The sequence below is a fragment of the Canis lupus genome, chromosome 35 (genome assembly GCF_003254725.2).
Source record: "Canis lupus dingo isolate Sandy chromosome 35, ASM325472v2, whole genome shotgun sequence".
NCBI lineage: Eukaryota > Metazoa > Chordata > Mammalia > Carnivora > Canidae > Canis > Canis lupus.
The window spans coordinates 20,627,496-20,643,301 of record NC_064277.1 but is presented as its reverse complement, the minus strand read 5'-3'; the positions used below and the strand labels follow the sequence as shown (position 1 = coordinate 20,643,301).

Genomic DNA, 15,806 nt, shown 5'->3' with positions numbered 1-15,806 from the left:
ATTGAGGAGAGGAATTAAAAAAAAAAAAAAGTTAAGATACAGAAGGGTCAATGCAACAATAGAGTTCAAGACAAAGGGGAAATCTAGCCTAAATTTACTTGAGGCCAGGGAAGACTTCATTGACAGTGCAACAGCTGAGATGGATCTGGAACGAGAAATAGAAATCAGCCATGTAGACCAGAGTGGGGCTTATTGTTTCAGGGAGAGAAAACAGCACCGTGACATATCTGGAGAATTGCAAAATGTTCAAAGGGCTCTTATAAGTAAGGGAGATTCCATTGGTGGGTTCCATCATCCAAGTGACAGAATTTAACCCGTACGGGGAGAGGAAAGGAATGTGCCATGGAAAATTAAGTGAAGGAGAGTGGTAAGAGCATGCTTTTTATTTTAGGATATATCAAAAGATATTTCTGGAAATCCTGCCCAGGACCAGGGTGATGAGACATAGGTGTCAGAGAATCTAATTAGAACAAAACTGTGATAGACTAATTATAGCTGTGAGTCACAATTGAGAGAAACTGGTGGATAATTGAACATGGTAGGAGAAGATGCACCAGGACCATTTAAGAATCTAAGTCTAGAGCGGGGCCACCGCCTGAGAGATACGGAGAAACAGAGTGGTTTGGAGTGGGATGCCACAGAAGGTAATGCAATCATTCAAGAAGTAAGCTTTTAACCATTTGTTAAGGCTTTGGCACCCTTGAGAATCGCATAAAAGCTAGGAATTCTCCTCTCAGAAAGATGCAAATACCTAAATCCATACTGTAGATGTAGAATATGATCTTGGGGCATTTGCAGCTCTCACTTCTGAAGACTCTACTTTTAAGACTCTCCAAACAGAGTAAGAAAAGAAAAGCAAGGCAAAAACCCTGACAGCAACTGTCACTAAAATGACTGGCAAAGGAGGACAGTTCAGTCAAAGAAATGATCAATCAGACAGTTGGATGGGAAGCCAGGAAAGAATGATGTCATGGCTTCAAGAAGGTTGCAAATTTCCAGAAGTAGGAAACAGGCAGCAATACCAAATGTTATTAGGAGGTTACGTGGGATGAGAATCAATCATAAGCCATTGGTGCTCACTGGTCTGTAGATTTGCTGCTCCAGAAGCCAGACAGTTGCAGCAAGATGAGAAAGACGACTCAGAATCTATGCAGACATGCTTTTGAAGACCGGCAGCCCGGAAGTGGGAAGGAGTAGCAGAGGTAAGACAACAGATGGTTATTTATTGTGTATGCATAGGGTAGGGGCAAATCTTGAGCATATGTTTTCAGTTGAAGAGAAGGAGCAGAAGGGTAAGAAAGATGGAGACAGAAGAGGGAGGAAGAAAATGGACTCAGTATCTTCTTAAAATTAATCAGGTCATTTTATGGAGGAAAGCAGACATTTTCCGTCAAGTAGAACAAGCAGAAGAAACACCTTTGGTCAGTAGACAGCAGTGGATACGGAGGAGAGAACATGGAGACAAGTGTCCCAGATGCCATTTCTCGGTCAATTATAAGGAAAGGTCACCTGCACGAGAGGGCGTCACGTGCGGTTGATGGTGGAGATGAGAAAGGCAGGCTTGTGTCACAGAGACTAGTACATGACCCCTCACCCACCACCACATGCCAGATAGCAAGAATGACCCACAGCACACAATGGAAGCTCGTTAAGTACACATGGAACAAATGATGACAATTTGAGGAATCTAGGCACATAATACAATGTAGAACAGCTGACATGTCAAATGAGAATAAAAGCTACTAAGCAGGGAAACATAAAAGGTGCTCCAAATATTTTCAAGGTGTCCAAGAAAAGAAAGCCCCGAAAGGCTGTTATTTATTTATATGCCTTTGCACAGAGCGCTGGATGACCTGCAGTGATCTTAGGAGATACACAACCTTCTCAGGAGCTACCCAACGCCGCCATCCTTGTACATCCTTAGAAAACAGGTATCCACTTAATGAATAAGTCATCACTGACAGCTGGCAGATAAGACATGCAGTGTTCTTATCCAACATCCAATATTCTTCAACAGAGAGGGACAACACAGAAAAATTAGGTGATTATACTGTCAGTTGGTCACCTAGCTCTGCAGACCACACAAAAGTGGAAAAAAGCAAGCAAGCAGGACCAAGCCGACTTCTGTGCAGCACGCAGCAATCTAGATAAAGGAGAGGACCAGGTAATCTGCACTTTGTATTCCACGAATGACTTTCTCACGTCAAAATCCATTCAAATTTGAAAACAAAAATCCCTCTCAAATCCAAAATAACGGCCAGTGAACAACAGGGAATGGAAGGCATATTATTAAATCCCTTCTGATAAAAGGCTGTTGAACTGGATTCTCAGCGACTTGGGCGCATGATGGGTTACAGATGCTGTGTTCAGGTGTCATTTGAATTCACATTATATCTAATAAATCACAGTATGTTCACTTGTCCTATTAAAACTGTATTCTACTTTACTAGGTCTGAATAATTTGTATAAAATTGATTGCTACAGTTCTCACTAGAAGCTCTAATTGCATTCCTGGTATAACTTAAAATGATAACCTTATCTTAATTAGTAGCATGATGCAGAAATGCTTTTGAAAGCCTCTGAGAATTAACCTGCATTTTTAAACAGGAGCCCTGGGGCTTAAAAAAAAAAAAAAAAAAAAAAAAAAAAAAACAACTTAAAAAAAATATTCCTGTTGAGTACGTGAGGCAATGTTAATTTATCAAAACTACAAAAGGAAATAATCACATAGTGAGGGACCAAGCAAAGCAGCTAACACTTCCACTGATCAAACAGTCTGCATTTCTCTTTGCAGAGGCACACACAATGAAATTCTAGGGCCAAGATCTCCTTGGCTCCCACCCATTCTTGGTGCCAAGAGGGGTCTCTCTCTGGTTATTCTGATGAAAATCACTACTCAGAGTAAGTGGGGTGCTACCATCATGGAAGTGAGTGGACAGATCAAGGCATCTACTGACCTCACAGGGGCTTCACCACCATGAAGGTCAGCTTTAGTATTTCATAAGCTCCCAGGCCAGGCTTCTTCCTGGTCAGTCATTCTCTCTCATTCAGTTAACTCTGGACTTCCTCGTCCATCCCATGCTAACACCACTTTCTCTCTACCCATATTTGCAGTGTCCAAGCAAAGCTCCAGAAGCAAAGGTCCCCTGTAAAGAGATTAGACTGTGTGTATGTTTTCCATATTATCACTCTGGTAAAGAGATGTACATTTAAACCACCCTAAACTATATTAATGGCAAGATAAAAAGACTTCACAGTGAGTCATCATCGTAAAAACCCCAAAGTAGATGTTAAACATTCTCCAGTACACTGCTTGCAGATTGAGCGTCCTTCTAAAAAACATGATGCAGCTTGGCATGTATTTTCCAAAGTCTAGCCCAAGAAATATATTGGGTAGATCTTATTATCATCCCAAACTATAACTATAGCCACCTCTATAAATGTTAAATGCATGTTTTGATAAGAAGACTACTCTCTCAAGTTTGGCCTCTGAGGTCTATGGTTTCTATCCCTAAGCTAGTACCACTGGAGGAATAATTATCTTCCTATAATGCAATTTGACATTCCCTTATTTGAAAACGAGTACAATTCAAAAAAAAATTTATTTTTTAATTTTAAAAATTTTTAAATTATTTTCTCCCTACTAGAAGTTAAGGAACAGTTTTAGAGGTTAGAGCTGGTAGAGAATATTACAGCAGGATAATCACTGGAGCTGAATATAAAATTAGCAGAAAGCAGAGAGGTATGAATACTTCTCACGTTTGGGGATAAAGTCAAATAAAGTTCCATCTATCTTAATTTATAAGCATAGAATACAGTAAAATAAAACAGGAGAAAACAGGCAAATACTAATGTTAGTTCAAAAGCAACTTTTCTTACAGTTTCTGGTGCCTTCTTTAATGGCATTAAAACACTATTTAAAATATCTATTATATGTAAGGAGCTATGTGTTGTAATTGATGTTGAGTATAAATTGCTCTTATAAAATAGTAAAGCATTCTTTTAATTTACATGCAGCTTCTCTTCCATAAGATAGGGCATTTCAGAGAAGTATCATCGTGTGACATATATGGGCATTTATGGCATATCTGACATCATATGACATATATAGATTTCTATAAGCAAGTTACCCATATCTGGAAAGTCTTGTAAACGTATATAGGACTGGGCTCATTTTCTCTTATTTAAAACTATCTGTGGGTTTGAGAGAAAGGAGACTAAACATTGCTTAGCACTTTAAAAATTCAGCCTGAAAAGCCCCACTGAAAAAGACATCTTAATCAACAGATATTTCAAATTGAGTGACCCCAAACCTGTTTAACAAGACTGTTTGTTCTAAAGAAGGGAAACCCTCAGATAATTTCACTTGCTTTTAGTTTCACTGGTGTGACAACCACACCCTGATAGCATCTTAAGGTTGCAACACCCACGTCTTCTTCCTACTGCAGCTAGAGTCTCATTCACAGCACTAATGTGCTGAACAGGGACTATGGGAAAATCTTCTAGTGCTTTCTGGCAGCCTATGTAGCATTGCTGCTAATTCTAATGCCCAGCAAGCATAATCATCATAACCTCTGCTGTGATCCCAACAAGGATTCTTCAAACTCCTTATAAATGCATTAATCACCCCTATGAAAGTCACTGCTTGCTTTTAACGAACAAAGATAATGTATGTTACTGGGATTATACCACTGCATGCACAATCATTAGAGAAAGATAGATCAGAATTTATGATTAAGCCTTTGGACAGCAGGGCACTATTTTAACCATAAAAATCACAACTTGCAAGGATAGTGGCCAAAGCAGAGGAACCATTAAAGACTTATAATTAGCATCAATCAAGGTGACACTACTGTTGACATCTTTATTACTTTAAATACACTAATCAAATACTTCTGCATTGAGATGGAAAGATTGATAGGCGGCTAGACATAGAAAACATCCCTGTGGAGGACAATTTAAAATGATCTGTTCAAAAGGTAACGGGGAAAAAAAAGCTTTGGTATCAGTCAAGTGGGATCCAAACATGCAGCTCTGAAGTGGAAAAACTCAAAATGGGCCTGCTGGGTTGGCAGGGTTCTCTTGCGGATGTTTTATCACCAAGCATTGCTACAAATAAACACATACCCGTATGTCCCTTCTGTGCAACCCGTTGGAATTGCTTAATTTAGATGAAAAAATAACTCAGGGGAATAGAAGCTTCAGGCTACTGTGTCAGGTAAATAAATAGCTGAGCATTCCTGCCCGGTATTTACTCACTGCCTAGCCCTCTTCTTGCATGTGTGCATGGAAACACACGATACAGGGAAGCTGAACTCGGTATTATTTACATAATTACAATAGAGCTGTCAATATTATCTAATTGCATCAGTGCTCAATTTCATACCACACAGACTCTAAAATATACTGTTATTATTGCTGCTCATATAAATATTTCCATCTTAATGAAAAAGAAGCCACTCAGCATCTTTGCCACCCCTTGAGCCCATATGGCATTATTCCTTAACAACTGTAATTTTGAAAAAGGTACTTTTCTCCAAACAGTTTCTGGCTGTTGCAATGCTCACCAACTGAATCCTTGACGTTAAGGGATTAGATAAGAGAGAATGTGTGTTGTTTTCAGGTAACCATCTGGCTTGGAGTCAGTTCAGAACTACAGATGAAGATTTGGCAAGGCAAAGCTTCCCAAGGGGACAATTTCATATTTGCCAAAGGAGCTTATAATGAAGAACTATTGTGAGGAAGACTCAGGAGCCCAACTATCATGGTGGCTTCAAAGTTCAACTTTACTTCTAGGTTCTTAATTGGTGTATCTACCACTAGGTTTATTTTGCTCTTTTTAAGATTTTGTTTATTTATTCCTGAGAGACACAGAGAGGCAGAGACATAGGCAGAGGAAGAAGTAGGCTCCCTGTGGGGACACCGATGTGGGACTTGATCCTAAGACCCCTGGGATCATGTCCTGAGCCAAAGGTGGACACTCAACCACTAAGCCACCCAGGTGCCCCACCACTAGGTTTATTTTTTTTTTTTTACCACTAGGTTTAAAATAGAGAGTATATCTTCTCTGAATTAAACACAGGCTCCTTAAAAAAAAAATGTGTATATCCATAAAAAAACAGGTGGGAAGAGTAGAAGGAAATTCCCCATTGTTTCTTTCCAAGCAATGAAGAAAGAACTGAGGAAAGAGGATGGGGACAGAGTTAAAATACTTGGAAGGATAACATTACTCAAACTATATTGCTCACAAGTCACTGAAAGAGTATCAGAGGACTCAAGCCCACTTCCATTTTTAATTTCATGGTTAAGAGAAGAAGATTTTCCAATATAGCCTGATAGCCTCACAGAGGCAAGGTAATAAGAAAAATGCAGCAATTGAGCTACTAAAAATCCCACTAGTTGAAGCCAATATTTATCAAATCACCCCTCCAACAACATTATGCTACAATTTCTAGAGGGTTCCAAGACTCTGACCTCCCCTGAAATGATAATAGCAAACCCTGCTGGCCCTTAAAAGCGTAGTAGCCTATTTCATTTGAATAGGTTTTTGCAATTGACAAAGTTATTTTATACACATTAAATTATGCATGAACTGTGAGGTAGATACGATTATTTCCATTGTACAGATGAGATCAGAGACTAGGAGAAGTTAGGGAACCTTTTAATGGGCACCTGGTCTGCTGACTCAGTAACCTTTTCACTATACTATGCTGACCCTGAGTTACTATCAAGTGTTCCAAAACTCAATTAAGGAGAGAAACCACAAATTATAGATGCTGATTACCTAGAGGAAAGACAAATTTTAAAAGGTACTTTAGCAAGAGAAAGCTGTTTCATTGAAAACCAGTAAGATAAAAAAAAAAAAAAAAAAAAAAAAAGAAAACCAGTAAGATGCAAAATGAGCAAGAAAAATCCTCCTGGTCTGAACATTGGTTTGCTTTGTTCAGAGACTGGTCATCTTTCTACCCTACTCCAAGATTTTGTTTTTCACTGCTAAGAGTCATTTGATTCTCACTGACGCACAAGGAATGAGGAAGGTTGTGTAATACTGAAAGAGGCTGACCTTACCACTCTGGAAAAATTGCCAGCCAGACACAAAGTGTCGGCTAATAATGAGTCAGGGATGGGCTCAAGAGTATCAAAGACCTTTATGTCGAATTTTTAACAAAGAAGTTTGGTATAAACAAGACTTAAGGGCTGGGAAATGACACAAGAAGAGGACAGTCACTTCCTCATCAGAGGACATGGCTTTTGCCAAAATGTGCTGAAATGTGTACACAATATTTGCAAATAGACATGACTTAGAGAACTCTTATCAATAAGTGCTATGTTCTAGATCCAGATGCGGAAATATTTGAGGCCTGGCAAATTTTCTATCCTACCCTATTTGAATAGCTCAAAGCTATTTATATACTTTCCAGTTAATACCATTCTTATTAAAAAAAAAAAAAAAAGGAGGACAGAAAAGATAACACTAAGAGGGCTAAGCAGAAATGGAAGAACCAAAGAGAAAAAATAATTGCAAGTAAAATACATAACAGATAAAAAAGAAAAAGAGATGCTCATCGAACAATAATGGCAAAAGTAGTTGGTCATAAGCACAGTATTACTCTGTGTCCCATTGTGTTGTCTTTCCCAATGCTTTAATGCCTCTTGCACATTGTGGAACCAGCTGCCATCCAAGCCTTCAGTCCTGGATTGACTACACAATAAATCTATATAAAACAAATGGAGGATCTTCTCAATGTTTTTAAAACAGGTAGGGATATTTTTCATTTACATGTTGCACAATGGAGACATTATAGTAGAAAAAAGGAGCTATAGATATGAAGGAAATTGAGTTAGTAGTATAAAAGATTTCGATCATTAAAGGAGCTTATTATCAGAAATGTCCTCCCAATCTAGCCCAAAATAGCCTAACAAGTCATTTTATTTTTTAAAAAAGATTTATCTGTTAATTTGAGAGCGAGCGAGCAGAAGGGCAGAAGGAGAGAAAGAAAGAATTTCAAGCTGACTCCCCACTAAGTGCAGAGCCTAAAGTCGTGACCTGAGTGAAATCAAAAGTCAAAGGCTCAACCAACTGAGCCACCCAGGCATCCTCCACAAAAAGTCATCCCAAATCATCTATGTGCTGTGTTGTCATTTTTGTAAAGGGATGGATAAGGAGATTTGTTTAACCCGAGTGTCTTTAAATACATTGCCCACCAGATTGGACAATAATGGATATACAGTGTATAACAAAGAGTCTCAGCATCACAGGCCCAAAAACATGGGTTTCCTAATCTCACTTTCTTTAGTCAGTGGTAATGAGTAGAGATGGGTTAGAAAATTCAACTTAAAGACTCTAAAATATGAATATAAAAAGAATTTCAAAGGAACTTAAGATGTGAATTTACAATACTCTAATAAAACCCTGATCTGACTTTGAAAACAAAAATCATATAAAAAGGACGGACACACTCTCTTAACATTCTAAAAGAAATCGCGAAAGTGTAACTTGTATGATTGGAGAAGGTTCTACAAGGCCCACTGAAATCTGATGGAAAATAAAAAACTCCTAAGCAAGGAGAAAAACATTCTTTGATATGTAGATCTCAGAGAAACTCACAAAGTGGAGTTTCCACAAACCTGGCTAGGTACAAAATACATTAGCAAGGACAAATAGCATTGAAGAAAGCCCTATAGATCTATTTCTACCATCATGAACTACAGCTCAACAAATTCAAATGGACTAAATATTGAGAATAAAAAGTTTATAGTGAAAGGTTGACATACAAGATGCAAACATAAATAAAAGCAGAAAATCCTTGACCATCAACTTAAAGTCTCCCTCCCAATTTTAATAGCACCCATCTATCTAAGATCTGAGCTATAGACATGTAACACCAATTCATGATCCTGAAGTGGACCTGCTAAAGCAAGGCAAAGACATGCAGCACTTCAGGGTTCTAGGTCAAGGCCAGGAATATAAGCCATAAATTCACTGATGCTAAAGATGAATGAATAGCCAAAGACACACAATGGTCTCTATTACTCTATATTGAAGCTCATAAGAGGTTTCCAATTATCTTACAAAATATGTTTGCTCTCTGTCCTTTGTATTCTGTTAGATTCTGTCCATTATATGGCTAAATCTACTATACATCAAATAAGAGTGGATCATTTCTAATTTAATAGTGACACAAATCCTTTGGAGCTCATACACTATTGACATTGACATAGAATATTGACCTTGAATTTATAAAATATTGACTCACTTTCATTGTTCTCTGCATTTCTCCTAGGATAAGAAATGATCAGGATGAGTTTTCCATAGGCTGTTGTTTTGTTGTGCCAAGATGTAGCCATAGCCTATCACATAGACAGGCTATTCTAGTGAAATTTTGACTAACACAACCAAAGCAAAAGAATGAGTTGCATACTGGTAACAAGAGAATATTTTCATTTCAAATACATCCTGATTAAGCTCTGCAGTAATATTTCTTTAAAGAAGTGAAAAAGTGTGTAAGAGACCCCAACAAATAATCATACCATTGCAGAGACTAGGATTCCAGAGAGAAACAAAATGAGGGCCAGTGGAGTAACATTTGTGGGGACTCCTCAGCATAGAAAGAAGCTCTGAACTATCAGATGCCTTGCTTCTTTTCTCCGTCCTCAGCTACCTGCTCTGGGACAAATCTTCAATTTCTTCACGTGAACAGAAACATAATAATACTGACATTACCTCATTGTGTTATGGTGAGAAACAGATGAGAAAGTGTATGGGAAAGCATTCCCTACATTACCAAATATTACAAAGACATAAATTATAAATGAGACCATGATACATATGTAAGTTATAAACAGAGGAAGGCAGACTAGTGTGGTTAATTTGAAATTTATTCATTATGACACAGATGTATAAAAACCAATTTTGTAAATAAAATGTTTTCCCATCACAGAACTGACCTCATCTTGCTCAGAAGTCTCCATTCCCACTCGGTGGCAAAATGAGCAAAACAAAACAGAACCTTAAAGCTTATTCATTTGGTATTACTCAGGTTCCTCAGAAAATAGTCTTTTGGGGGACATTTTTAGGGTTTCTGGGCTTTTTATCTCTTGCCTCTTCTCCTGAAACATTGGCATCTCCTCAAGAAGAAGTTTAAGTAAGCAAGATTGTGGTGGCAGAGTAGGGTGTCTACTCTGTTTATTACCCTTCTGGGAGGGCTGCTCCGTCCTGAGAAGGGCAGAGCTACTGTGGCTCAGTCTTTGGGTTTAAATCTCTACCTTCGCTGGCTGTATCTGTTTCTGAAGTGTCTGGGGTGGTTCTCTCCACGAGTTTCTAGCCGTATCCCCCAGTTGACCAGACACTCCATCTTGGCTCCTATTCCTTACCTTACAGACTTGGCTATGTCCACTGTGGGGATCGCAGGTGGAAAGGGGCACACTGCACACTCTGTCACAGATTCCGCTTGCTCTGTGAACCTATAATTGGTGCTATTGCTGACTTATAAGCTCAGTTAACCATCTCTGCCCCAGCAGAAAATCTGGGCCAATTCTAAGACATGAGTTACCTGGAGAAGAGGTGAATAGAGTGGCCTCTTTGGAAGATGACACTTTCTGCTCTACTGCACAGGCCCGGGGTGGGGTGAGGTGGGGTGGGGGAGCCCTTCCTCAACCTTCTTGTCATTTTAAGTCACCTTGTCCCAGCTCCCAACCCCCAAAATCTCATCAAACATCTTGTTGCCTCACTGCAGGGGGCCTTCCCTTTCTGTGTGGTTCCATCTCACTTTTATAAGCTAGAGTCTCAGACCTTCAGACTTTCTTCTCAATATGTAAATGGAAGCGTTAGCATTTTCAACAAATCCTAGCTTATACAAGAACTCTTCTGACAAGTGCACAATGACACATTTGTTCCACAATTTTTACTGCATCTGCCATGCTCCTGAAGCAAGAAAGGCCATTGATTCCATGACTGAGGCAGGTGCACAGCAACAAGATTTACAGTGAACGGTTTTAAACTATCATTAAATATTTCAAAATTTTATTCCTATTCAAAGAGCTAAGCCATTTAAGAATATTAGAGATTTCAAGGGCTTCTTGAATAAAGGTAACTGAAATGACAACCATATACAGTAGCTGTTATTAACCCATTTTAGAGATGAAGACATGAGGGTTCAGAGAAGATAAATAATTTTTCCAGGTAGGCACAGCATGTAATGACACAGTGATGACAGAATTTAAACGCAGGTTATTTGTACTGTAACTCCAGCATTCTTTTTACCACTAATATAAAAGTCCCTTGGCAATGTCAGTCAACTCCAGAAGGGAAAATATGAACACAAATCTCTGCTACTTACCCAAAAAAAAAGAAAAATATATGACTTTGGTGAAGATTGCAAGAGAAATTCAGGTAAGTTATTAACTTACTCATTCAACTAGCATTTGTTGAATATTTCCTAATATAACAAATACTACACTAGGGATCAAAAATCTAAATTGTGATAAAGAACTTATATAATGCCAAAATAAACAAAAACAAAAACCAAGCAATCTAATTAAAAGATAGGCAGAGGACCTAAATAGAAATTTTTCTAAACAAGACATACAGGTGGCCAATAAACACATGGAAAGATTCTGCTCAACATGCCTCATCATCACAAAAATACAAATCAAATCACAAAGAGATACCACCTCATACCTGTTAGAATGGTTAAAATTTTAAAAATAATAATAAAAAAAAAGCAAGAAATAAGTGTTGCTCACCAATACTTGTTGGATGTGTAGAAAAAGGAACCCACCTGAGAATGCTTTGGAAAACAGTATGGCGGTTACTCAAAATATTAATGGAATAACAATATGATCCAGTAGTTATACTACTTGGTATTTACCCAAACAAAACAAAAACTCTAATTCAAAAAGACATTTGCATCCCTATGTTCATTGCAGCATTATTTACAGTAGCCAAGATATGGAAGCAACCTATATGCCCATCAATAGATGAAAGGATAAGGAAGTTGTGATATGTATGTTTGCATACACACACACAAAATGGGATATCATGCAGCCATAAAAAAGAATAAGACCCTGACTTCACTTGTATTTGGAATCTAAACATCGAATAAACAAAAAGCAGGACAAGACCTATAAACAGAGAACTAATGGCTGCCAGAGGGGAAAAGGAGGGAGCCAAACTATGGGCAAAAGGGATAAAAGGGGAGTGGTAAATATAGGCTGCCAGTTATAGAATAAGTCACAAGGATAAAAGTTACAGCAGATGGAATATAGTTAATGGTATTGTAGTGGCATTGTATGGTGACAGATGGAGCTACACTTGTGGTGAGCACAATATAAAGAATAGAGTCGTTGAATCCCTATGTTTTACACCTGAAACTAATGTAACATGTGTGTCAATATACACAAGCTAAAAAAAGACTTCACAATCTGATTAGTTTTAAAACATCCAAAAAGAAAGTTTAAAAAATTAAAAAATAGGGACATCTGGGTGGCTCAGTGGTTGAGCATCTGTCTTTGGCTCAGGGCATAATCCCAGAATACTGGGATCAAGTTCCACATGGGGCTCCTTTCATGGAACCTGCTTCTCATCCCTCTGCCTCTCTCTGTGTCTCTCATGAATATATAAATAAAATCCTTAAAAATAATTAAAAATTAAATTAAAAATAAAAATTGCCCCTGCTCTTAATTAAACCAAAATACAGTAGACAAGATAGACAAATGTAACTATAATACAACTAGGCAAGTTTAGCACTATATGATTTTAAGTATCATAGTACTCTTAGGGTTTCCAAGTCAATTTTTTTCATGCTTCAAATGGTTACTAGAATTTTACAGTAATTCTACAGGTAGAAGATTTATTATACATTGGGATGTGAGAAATTAACTTAGTGCAAAATTCCCGTGTCAATATTTTTTTTTTTTTTAATTTGCGAGACCATGCACAAGTGGGGAAGCAGAGGGAGAGACAAAGGGATCAATCTCATGACCTTGAGATCATGACCTAAGCCAAAACAAAGAGTCAAATATCTAACCAATAGAGCCCGTTCTCTCCCAATAAATCTTAATCACAAAGGGAAAGACAGAAATGTAGAGTATGTAGTAACATGAAAGTCATGAGAACCACTCATGTTCACTTTCTATCCACTTATCCCTGGTCATTTTACATCTCAACAGCCTCAGGAGACTACAGCTTCCTCTCGGGAGCTACAGCTTCCTATAAGACTATGCTTCCTCTCGGGAGCTACAGCAGCTGCCCAAACACAGACACACACACACACACACACACACACACAGAGACACACACACACACACACAGAGCACTAAAAAATAAAATTTGGTAAACTTCATTAAAACATTTTCTGGGGCACCTGGGTGCCTCAGTTGGTTAGGTATCTGCCTTCAGCTCAGGTCATAATCTCGGGATCCTCAGATTGAGCCCTGCATCAGGCTCCCTACTTCATGGTCTCTCCCCCAGCTTGTGCGCTCTGTCAAATGAATAAATAACGTATTTTAAATAAATAAATAAACATGTAATTAATAGGCTGATGCATTACTTAAAACTGTTCCTTTTAATTTTAAAAAGTACAATTATACCCCAAACATAAAATAGTCTAGAGATACTTCCATAAGGGAAATACCAGACCCATTTTTCCTCTATTGTACAGGGGGAGCATTTATATATCCCCACATAATTACATATTATGATGCAATGATAGAACTATGGAAACATAGATACATGTTTATATATATATATGTTATATGTTTATATATATATTTATGCTAAGCACAAGCAAACATAAATATGACAACATATTCTATGACAATTTCAAGTTGAAGAATTACCAAAAACATACAAAGGCAAAGAAAAAAAAAAGACCTAGAAAACTATTTCTGCCATCTTGCTTATTCATCTGTGAACATCCAATATGCTCAGTGCTTTGACATCTCTATTCATTTTCAGGTCTGAATCAGCTACAGACGTATGACCTTAGACTGTGGGATTGGTTTGTCAAAATTTCTGAAAAACATGACACAAGAGACAAATTTCATGTGAATATAAACATTTTCGTGGTGTCCTAAGCCACAACTTCCACAAGACATGGAGACCCCTCAATAAAAGAATGTGTTTATTCAACTCAATTGTCCAAACATTCATACCTATTTCTTCACCATAAAGCTCATATTTGTAGGATTGTGTGTGGGTTTTTTTTTTTTTTTTGCAGTTGTGTTGCCAAAAATACTTGACAAGAGCATTCTATAAAAGTCTCTGTATGTTGTGAAAGGCAAAGGGAGGCCTCATTCTATTTATGCTCTACTGGGACAAACTGACCTCTCTATGTAAACTTTAAGCAAAAAGAAAGACACCCATTGGATTAAGTAGCACAAGTTGCTCCAGGTTTTTGGGCCTTAGAGCAACAAGCTGGTTTTTGCATCTGGCAAACATATGTAGGAAACTAGGCCAAATATGGCTGATAGACTTGGCTGGGTTCTTCCATGTGACCTACTGAGACAGCCAACCTAAACTTCCCATTGTCAATTCAATTCCCAAATGAAAATGCCATTTTCTTATTCATATGTGTCAATATTTAAGATATAGATATAAATAAGCCCATCTCACATGTTTGGAGTAAAATGTAATGCAGTTTTTAAAATAGCAAACATACTGTATTTGTATTCTTGGAAGGGATGAATATTTAGTAAGATGCATATAATGGAAATGGATCTGACCAAACAATCTTATCCACACAGTCAAGGATTTAGAAGCATAAGAGAAGAATGTTTCCAGTGCTTTTGCTGAAAACAAAAAGGCATGTGGAATGCCTTTTACATTGACGAGAGTAACTGGCTACCATGACTAAATCTCTAATGTCAGATGAAACTTCATGACTTCAACTACATTTGCAAGTCCAGAATTTCTAGAGGTTCTACTAATTGTCAAATGCAGGATTAAAAATACTCAAATAGCCACATGCTTTAAAATGTTGACAACAGGGGAGCTGAGGTGGCTCGACTAAGCATGTACCTTTGGTTTAGGTCATGCTTACCTAAACAAGGGCTCCTTGCTCATTGCTCAGCAAGGAGTCTGCTTCTCCCTCTCCTCCCCACTTGAGCTCTCCCTTGCTATCTCTGTCTCTCTCTCAAATAAAATCTTTAAATAAGTTAAATCTTGTTAACAGACTTACAACTATGTTACTACTCTCTTTCAATACACTTGACACGTTGAGGCACCTATCATCCTAAGAACAATGAGATGCATGTATATGTTTGTACAACATTTGTCCTGCAAGACACCACTACCCTAGTGGAAACCTCAAAACTCATGCTATTTAGAGTTGCAAGCTGCTCTTTTTGGGTCTCATCTTTCAAGACATTTTGCATTATGTCAAGTAAGATGGAATCATTTGAGTTATTGTGTCTATTATATATTACTACATCAGAACGACAGTGGTTTATTGCACCATTACCAAAAAGCTGTATTCTGACAAAGTGCATATCAACACACATCAGTAAAGAGGAAACAACTTTTCCTTGCTACTTTGTTCAAAAAAAAAAAATTACCAGGAAGATGTAGGTGACATTAATATATAGGTCTCTAGGCATAGATAAGTTATTATCTGACATAGGAATATATTGAAACTCTACAAATTATTTGCCTCTTAATATTGCACATAAAGATATATGTACTCCCAGGAACCCCTCAATACACATCCCAGACACATCAACTAACCTTACACCATTCCAACTGTCCATTTCCTCTCTTAGAATGAGAAATTTTCCCATTCCACTGACATCTTCCCCATCCTATAAAC

General features: G+C 37.8%; 1 protein-coding gene across 8 annotated transcripts in view; it reads right to left on the bottom strand.

The window, feature by feature from the left end:
- Positions 1-15,806, bottom strand: part of LOC118349920 (uncharacterized) — a 586,341-nt gene that overhangs the window by 205,169 nt on the left and 365,366 nt on the right. For 2 of the 8 annotated variants that reach the window (XM_049106058.1, XM_049106061.1), the window contains one exon: positions 9,937-14,014. The exons of 5 other annotated variants lie outside the window; for them this stretch is intronic. In XM_049106058.1, the coding sequence (XP_048962015.1) occupies positions 14,006-14,014 (9 nt within the window). In that variant the 3' untranslated portion in view covers positions 9,937-14,005. Of the gene's footprint in view, position 1; positions 146-9,936; positions 14,015-15,806 lie in introns of those variants that run through there. One more of the 8 variants, XM_049106060.1, reaches the window with a different exon arrangement.